Below are 9,223 nucleotides of genomic sequence, written 5' to 3' on the forward strand. Positions count from 1 at the left end.
TATTTATTTATATATACATTGATCGTTTAAGGACAGGCAGTATCGACACCCAATGTTAGGCTACATGGGAAAATATTATGGGAAGTAGATGTTCTAGGATATCGGATTTTTGGAACTGAACTTTTGTGCTGCATGTGTTCAGCTTTCAGTTTATCGGTCGAAGCTTATAACTTGAATGGAGAACGGGAATTCAACTATGGGGAGGCCTCTTTGCACGGAAGGGGTCAAGAGACTTTCTCCATCAACCCACCTTCCAGTACATTGTGTGTGTGTGTGTGTGTGTGTGTGTGTGTGTGTGTGTGTGTGTGTGTGTGTGTGTGTGTTTACTTTGGGTACCTCTACACAATTATATAGCCCTTTCATTGCGATGACACACATTTCTTATATTGTTCTAACTCCTTCGCGGACGATTTTATTAACCTGTGATAATACGGGGTTAGAAACAGCCTCTGTAATCTCCTTCACCATCCGATTTCTCTCAGAGCTGAATGAAGCCGTCTGGAGATAGTAGGAATAAAACCACGTCATCAGGTTGAAGAGGTTAAGGTTAGGAGAGACACCTATGGCTGGGGTGTACGCATTTCCGGTGGAGAGAAAGGAGGGGAGGGAGGGGAAGAGGTTGGGAAGTATGTTCATGGTTGCCTGTATGTTTGTATACCCGATTACTATTAGATTCGGTGGTGCGGCCTGTTGGTAGTATTTGTGGTTAAAACGGTAACAGTAACGATATGGTGATGATGATGATGATGATGATGATGACTGCTATGGTGATAACACTGCTGGTGACGTTGCAAGAGGAGAGGACAGAGGGAGCGCTTCAGATTCGTGTTAGAGGTTCCGTAGTATTTTCTAACACCACCGTCATAAATGCTTTTCTCGTTGTGAATGAGACTAAAAATAAAAGTACACTTTGTGTGTTTATAGACCCACTTGTCTGAGGAAATTTTAGCAGCAAAGTACAAGAGAGTTTGTGTTTGGGAACATAAGCTACAATTACAGTGCAGTATTTAAGCAAGATACACGTACGTACAAATAAGTCATAGAGAGGTTATAAAAGATAATTAGCAGCAGGGAAATATATAAATATTTATTACATGAACGGTAATACAACTATAAAAAAAAATACATGAAGTATATAAACAACAACAACAAAATTATATATATAAGGTAGCGAGTTTGTTCCAACGTGACAGAAATCCCTAATTGCATTTTAGGTCAGTTAATGGTCAATTTGACTAGTAACCAAGGAGACTCATTCCTGCTTCATATAACTAAGCTTATAGAATTCCACACAAGCACACTCTAATATTTGTGTTGTCTGAATGGGCCATTTCTGTCGGGGGAAAACAAACAGACTAATGTACCGTAATTCTTACATAAATCTTCTAGAATCCCAGAGATAAGTTCACTGAGTTCTATTCTAGTTGGTGTAAGAGGCTTTGGGAGCACCTCTTGCTTATTCATTTATTTTCCACATTACGCTTTAACATCATGATCGATACTTTTCGCCAGACGATTTTATTCAGCTGTGAGTGAGTCATAGGAGCCACAGTTCTGTTGTTTTGCTTCAAGAAACTCCAGACGATTTTACTGTGAGTGAGATATGGGAACCTGATAGTTAACATGAGCGTTGGTTGTAGAGTAGGTGGAAGCCCCTGTTGTCAATATCGTTGTCTGCCACCTCACCGTTGTTGGCAACCACTGTGACACGGTAGCTGGGGCCTGTACGTACACAAGGACGTTATTAGTACACACACACACACACACACACACACACACACACACACACACACACACACACACACACACACACACAGGAAGATGAATTCACACAAACACATTAGTAAACAAATTTTGAGAGAGAGAGAGAGAGAGTACTGCTAAAACAAAAAAAACGATAAAGAATTTGATGCTAAGAGGTGGGGAGGCTTTCTAGTAAAAAACTGACAGACAAACACATAGACAGACAGGTAGTGTGGAAAGACATAGTTGGGCAGAGTGGAAAGTAGACAGACATTCAGACAGGTAATGAGAAAGGTAGACAGACAGACAGGTAGTGAGGAAAATACAGACATACAGACAGGTAGTGAGGAAAATAGACAGACATACAGACAGATTGTGAGGAAAATAGATAGAGAGACAGGTAGTGAGGAAAATAGATAGAGAGACAGGTAGTGAGGAAAGCAGACGTATACAGATATACAGACAGGTAGTAAGGAGAGTAGAGACAGACAGACAAACAAATGGTGAGGAAAACAGACAGACACACATACGTACATACAGACGGACGGACAAATAATGAGAAAAGGAGACAGACAGCGAGACAGACCAAAACAGAACTCACTGGTGACGGCCTCGGGGAACAGGGATCCACAGAAGACAGTGGATGGGTTGGCCTCTCCCCTCACCAGGCCCTCGGGAATCACCAGGTGGTCGGTGAAGGGACACAGACCGTCAGTAGCAGTGCCTGAACCAAACAACACAGGGAGGGCATAGCTCGAATTATTCACTCGCTACCATAACGCCCTTTAGTTTATTTATTTATTTATTTCATCTGTATTCTTGGTGTACTTGATTGTTACTGTATATAATGTAGTTTTGGGAATCTCCGGCGTGTATCTAAAGCTGTTATTACTGTAACTCCAGATGTGCTTAGGAGAGGTGTACTGTACTATGACTTACGGAATATTGGTAAAGGAATGAGGGGGTCCGGTATGAGGTAGCCGGTGAGTGTGAATGCGTAGTCCTCCCCTGCTGCCGGGGTCCACTCCAGCCCACACGACCCAGACCCTCCCTCCTTCACGCAGATGGTGTAGCTCTCCTGGAGATGACGACTGCCTGGTGGTGGGGGGGGGGTAGGTATGAGAGGGGGAAAGAGTCATTACTGTCATTTGTTATTATCACGGTTATCCTGGTTTGAGACTTATAGGATTCTTCGCAACTGTTGATGAGGTGCTAAGTATCTTATAGCCAGTGTTGGCGGCAGTGTTTTGTGTCAGTAAAATATTTGTACGTAGGACGTGTAAAATGACAAATGAACCGCTATTGCTCATGCTCAGTCAAGAGGCGATAAAGTGAGTGGCGTGGGGTGTAGTTACCTGGGTTTCCGTCGGGCTGCGTGGGCGTTGCAGCCGCTGTGTCGTAGTTGAAGCTTTTAACACTACCAGACGCTTCCAGGTAGTACTGATCGCATCCCGTAGGTGCTGTGGGGAAAAGTTAATAAGTAGGTGGATAAATCCGTAGAAGAATGCCATCCTTACCTCTATGTACCGTTTTAAAGCCACTGATGCTGAAACTGCATTGGGATGATGTTCCTTGGTAAATCTGGAAAAATATTTGAGAAATCTTAATGTATTATATGGCTTCCTCCCAAACGCTGATGATATGAATGCCATAAGGGTTTGGAGGAACAAAACTCTCACCTACCACCTGTACTTACCCTCTCCCACATCTTCGAAACTAGGAACATCCACATCTTCCGCAACATTTTCAACACACACCCACACTTTCCACACTTAAACATGCAAGAAGAATCACACCCACCACACATTCAGTGGTCAGTCATCCACACCTACCGTACCACACCTGCAACACAAGCACACCCACGCCCATCCAATATAAGAACACCCACATGATGTCAGACTTTCACCACAACACCATCTACACCTTCCAGAGCAAGGGTACACAAGAGCATCCACACCTACCATGCCTCCATCCTTACCTAGGTTTGGTGAGTCACATGCCACCTGCTCCACCTCAAGATTCCAAGAGGTACCCGGGTTAGCCTGACTGTTGATGACGGAGACGGTGAAGGGGCCCGCAGCACCCCGAGTGTCCACGACCACTGGCACGGACATAGCACCGAGAATTAGTTGTTTGGAGTGGATGAAGGAAAGTGGCTGTTTTGAGTTGATGGGAGACAAGTGGTTGTTTTAAATGGTTGAGAGGGAAGTGGTTGTTTTGAATGGATGAGAGGGAGGTGGTTGTTTTAAATGGTTGGGAGGGAAATGGTTGTTTTAAATGGTTGAGAGGGAAGTGGATGTTTTAAATGGTTGAGAGGGAAGTGGTTGTTTTAAATGGATGAGAGGGAAGTGGTTGAGGAGAAGGAGGGGGAGGCTGGAGAAGATATTGTCTTGTGATTGTGAGGAGGAGGAGGGGGGGGGGGTGATGAGACCGAAGGCGGTGATTATGAGGAGGAGGGGGGTGAGAGACCAAGGAATGCCACTGCGAGGAGGAGGAGGAGGAGGAGATAGGGTTGTTTACTACGGACACGATGAAGGGGCCCGAAGCACCCCGAGTGTTTACAGCCACTGACGTAAACAAATATAGTGCAGGAAAACGTTATATAAAATATCATCACTACCACCAAGATATACAGATCAAGCATTAGCAAAGCCCAAGTGCTAAACAAATCATCATCATCATCATCACCACCACATGGCACTTTGAATCCCTCACATCATAAAACAGTAACACTGACCCCCTTATAACGAAGGCACATCTAAAATTCTATTGCCTACCACCACACGATTTTATTCAAGTAAAGAACATCATCTGAATGTAATGCTAAAGTGATGATACTGACGGTGCTGGCCTGAGTTCTTGCCGCATATCTTGAGGGGTTCCGCGCCCCCCGCCCCCGTCACCTCCAGGTACTGTTGCTCACACAGTCCCTCGGCGTTGGGTTCAGCTAGTTCCAGGGTGGGCATCTCGACACGCAGCTGTGGAGGAGGGAAGGGGGGTAATTTAATAGACAGATAACTAGGGAGGTATATAAAAACAAAATAATCATTGGGAGGTGTAGACACATAGTAAGGGGGGTAAATAAGAACAAAATCATCATAGTCATCCCAACTCCGTCCTCACAACTACACAAAAGCAGGAAAGCTGTCATTTGGGAACCAGCAAAAATAAATAATATTCCACACCTCCATTCAGACCGTCTGCTCTGGGCATCGAAATTTTCACAAGGATGCGTTTTAATGCCCAGAAATTATGCCTGGCTGTAGGAGGCCATTAACATCTTCAGAATGATGACTTGTTACATATGCTCTCTACCTCCAGCCGATTTAACTCAATTTAGGGCAGCTTTCTAGTTATGAAGAAGTTCAAAATGTCTCCCCTTATCTGAAAAAAAATAAATTGTCCGGTGGTATTAAGGACAAAATTAAATACATCATTAGACTGAATATGTTAATGGGAACACAGTATCATTTTCAGTGTATGTAGCAGGATATATCTACTACCTGGCTGTTCTTAATCTCTCTTCCAGACACCCGCCCCATGGCACCAAAGAGAGGGAAGAAGAAATAGAGGAGCCGAAGGGGACGTGGGGGGAAATACCTGTGAGGTCAGTTTTATGTTGTGCTAATCTTATTTTAACCCTTTCAGTCCAGTGACACACACACACACACACACACACACACACACACACACACACACACACACACACACACACACACACACACACACACACACACACACACACACACACACACACACACACACACACACACACACACACACACACACACACACACACACACACACACACACACACACACACACACACACACACACACACACACACACACACACACACACACACACACACACACACACACACACACACACACACACACACACACACACACACACACACACACACACACACACACACACACACACACACACACACACACACACACACACACACACACACACACACACACACACACACACACACACACACACACACACACACACACACACACACACACACACACACACACACACACACACACACACACACACACACACACACACACACACACACACACACACACACACACACACACACACACACACACACACACTATTCCTGCTACCACCAGACTCGTAGATTCAACCCTAGGAAAGAACTCATGCACCAAAGGCAGTAGTGAAGTCATTCCCAGAAATCAAATGAGGTGTGTTCTGTTGTATTCCTGCTATGTCAGCGCAGTTTTATTTGGTACAGGGTATACTTTAAGAACTGGAGGAGTTAAATGCAACCTTATCTAATCCCCCCCGCAACTCGATTTTTCTCCCTAATCTGAATGGAATTGTCTGATAGCAGGTAGAGTAAAATATAAAGTATATTATTGGACTTTAAGTGGTGATACTCTTTTCTTTGTCTACCCTCTCACCCACTTTTTACTTTGAGGTTTACTGGTGTTTGATGTATTATTTATTTATTTATTTATCTATTCCATCGTGTTTCTTTCACACACTTGGATTATGTCGGTCACTTTCTTCCCTCTCGCATCATCCAAAGGTCATTTATGGGCGGATAAGCGTACCAGTCCTCTTATAGCTTAGGAATATTAGCCAGTTGGGAATGTCAAAGAAAAGGTGAAATATTAAGCCGCCTTTGTCCTCAGCTGTACTCCCGTGTAACTGGCCTGTGAGTGTCATGGTAAAAATGCCTTTAGCTCACAACTGCAAGACTTCGAGTTTGTTTCTCGGGCCGGTCAAACTGTTGGACAAAGTTTGCTTCTCCCACATGTCTTCGTTCACCTAGCAGGAGCAGTGGAGGTTGTGAATTCCTTGTTATCGTCTGCCATTACAAGGCGGAGCGATAATGTTTTTGGCCGCCTGTGTGTGTGTGTGTGTGTGTGTGTGTGTGTGTGTGTGTGTGTGTGCGTGCGTGCGTGCGTGCGTGCGTGCGTGCTTGCGTGCGTGCTTGCGTGTGCGCGCGCGCATCAGTTCCCATTACATCGTTAACGGATTGAGCTATCAACATGAAACCTTCAGGGTATCAAGATACGGCCAAAATCTTGGCCAAGTTCGAGAATGGGCACTTGGGGTCAAGGTCAAGGTCACCAAAATGGCTGCCAAAGGTCAAGCAGTTTTATCGTTCGCCTCTAGCACCATTGTATCTCATGAACGTGGAACTTTCAGGGTATCAAGATATGGCCAAAATCTTGGACTTGGCCAACAGCATCTTCTGGCTGGCGATTGACATTCGGCTTCCGAATGTTTATCTTTCATTTCGTGTTGTATTCAAGGGGAAGATTGGAACTTAGCAAAAACTAATTGTCTGGCTTAATGACGCATGTGCAGTCAGTAGGTGTTAATCCTAAGCCTTGTGTGTGTGTGCGTGTGTGTGTGTGTGTGTGTGTGTGTGTGTGTGAGACCCACTCCTTTATCTTGTTTGCAGTTCACGTGCTTTGTTTTCCTCTTCCCCCTTGTAACGCCATTCCTTACTTCACTTTTTTTTTTCTTCCTTCCCTTTTCGCCATCGTCCCTTTATCCCTCTCCTGCCTCTCTTGGTGTTCACTGTTAATTCATCTTAAAATCGTTCTCCTTATTCTTAATCCATTCTGTGCTTTTATCCTTACCCCTTTCTAATCCTCGATATCCCATCACCAAACTTCCCTCCCCCCCCCACCTTATCCTCACCTGACAAGTATTCGTTGCTTTTGTGAGGGTCAGGCTGCAGGCTGGGGCGGTGGTGGCGTCGGATGCTGAGCTGCTGAAGTAGGTCACACGCCCCGCTGACTCCCCTCCGCAGCTCCTCTCAACTGCACCACACAGAAGAAAAAAAAAAAAAAAAAAAAAAAAAGATGGATGCAAACGTAAATGGATAATTATGTAGTTAAGTACACTGATGCAAAGATAAACAGACACAGATAAATAAGCACCACTTGTCGACCTGGGTACAGATTTTGTCGAGTGCGTTAGAATGATGCGTACTTATTTGACCGACTGTACTCGTAAGTGTACTTCGTTTGATAATAGGCAATCCCGACACTCAGAGACACAGCACTCCCACAGACCGAGGAAGCACTAGCTCTTCATTGTAAAGCATATTCACAGCATTTACTTGGCCGTATTCTGGTAGGTTTAAGAGTTTTTCTAGCTTATCTTGCCTAGTAGATCTTCCCGTATATGTTACCGTACCCTGTACTGTCTTGTAATACTTGGGGGAATTATATGAATACTCAGAGTATACTAAGGCCTAGCCTGTAAAATAAACAGCTAGAGGTGTTCGAGAGCCTCCCGAGGGGGAGAGAACATGGCCTCTTAATGTTGATGATATCTGCTGTTAATACTGAGACACAACATTCCCCCAGTCAGAGCGAACCCTTGTTCTTTGTCTTCCCACATTCTCCTCTTAACGCCTTCGCTACTTTATATATATATAATTTCGACTGAGGAGAGATTTTGAATTTTAGATATAGCCTTGATTAATCTCCTCCTTTACAAGATACCTTCCCAAAGCTGAATGAAATGATTTGACGGTGACTTTATTAAAAAAAAGATCTTACTCACACACGCAACACTCGCCCAGTCCCAGTGAACACTTTCCCTTGACGGTGCCAGCGAACTTGGTGGCGCAGGTGAAGATAGGGAGGCAGGCACCTGTCTGTCCGCCTGTAGCGTTGCACGACTTGGGGTTCACCACAATCATGACTGTGGAGAGACGCAAGGTCAGGCAGGAGGGTAAGGCAGGGATGAGGAAGCAGTGTGGAAGGGTGAGGCAGGAGGGTTAGTAGGGACGAGGAAGAGGGTGAGGCAAGAATATAAAAGAGTGTAAGGGAGGTAGGGATGAGGAGGCAGGGAGGCAGGAATGAGGAAGAGTGAGGCAGGATGGTTAGGTATGGATAAGGAAGCAGTGAAACAGGGATTAGGAAGAGGATAGGGTAGGGATTAGGAATAAGATGAGGCAGAGATGTCAGGCAGGAGGTAAGACAGAAAGGTTAGGTAGAAATCAGGAAACGCTGAGGCAAGGATGAGGAAGAGAATGAGGCAGGAAGTGTGAGAGAATGGGTAAGACAGGAGGGTTAGGTAAGGGGATTAAGCGAGAGTGAGGCAGGGAGGTGAGGTAGGGGTATGTGTGTGTGTGTGTGTGTGTGTGTGTGTGTGTGTGTGTGTGTGTGTGTGTGTGTGTGTGGTGAATGGAAGAAGAGGCAGGTTGAGATCCAGGTGCAAGCGTACGTGAGGTGGGTTGGAACTGGTTGTCTAACCAAGCCAAAGACAAAAAAAATATAAATTGACAAGGAGGTGACGGGAACGTAACGTAATTAATATGCATGTTAAAGAAAGATACATCAAAAAGTTTCCAAAAGCCGAATAAAATCGTCCGTACAGCATCAGATTTTAACAGAAGTCGATCATGACAACTTTTTCTTGTTACCGCGGGAATCGTAGCTAATTAGAAAATGCCTTCATTATAATC

The 9,223-nt window shown here is 44.7% G+C and overlaps 1 protein-coding gene across 1 annotated transcript; it reads right to left on the bottom strand.

Annotated features, from left to right (window-relative positions):
- Positions 1–1,618: 1,618 nt before the first annotated feature.
- On the bottom strand, positions 1,619–8,455 carry LOC145394029 (uncharacterized). The gene is made up of 8 exons (XM_080267999.1): positions 8,317–8,455; positions 7,444–7,565; positions 4,586–4,721; positions 3,722–3,844; positions 3,099–3,203; positions 2,683–2,838; positions 2,345–2,467; positions 1,619–1,722 (listed from the first exon to the last, which is right to left on the bottom strand). Exons 1-8 carry the CDS (start codon positions 8,453–8,455, stop codon positions 1,619–1,621), a joined length of 1,008 nt encoding a protein of 335 aa, XP_080124125.1.
- Between the last annotated feature and the right edge of the window lie 768 nt (positions 8,456–9,223).

Source organism: Coenobita brevimanus, chromosome 26 (assembly GCF_032717465.1).
Source record: "Coenobita brevimanus isolate Jiangsu-jjx chromosome 26, ASM3271746v2, whole genome shotgun sequence".
Taxonomy (NCBI): Eukaryota; Metazoa; Arthropoda; class Malacostraca; order Decapoda; family Coenobitidae; genus Coenobita; species Coenobita brevimanus.

Coding starts and splice junctions, on each gene's coding strand:
- LOC145394029 (XM_080267999.1), bottom strand. CDS start 8,455: ATGATTGTGGTGAACCCCAAGTCGTGCAACGCTACAGGCGGACAGACA. Junction 4,722..7,443: donor AAGCAACGAATACTTGTCAG/GTGAGGATAAGG, acceptor CCTCCTCCACAG/CTGCGTGTCGAGATGCCCAC. Junction 2,839..3,098: donor GCAGCCCGACGGAAACCCAG/GTAACTACACCC, acceptor CCCCACCACCAG/GCAGTCGTCATCTCCAGGAG.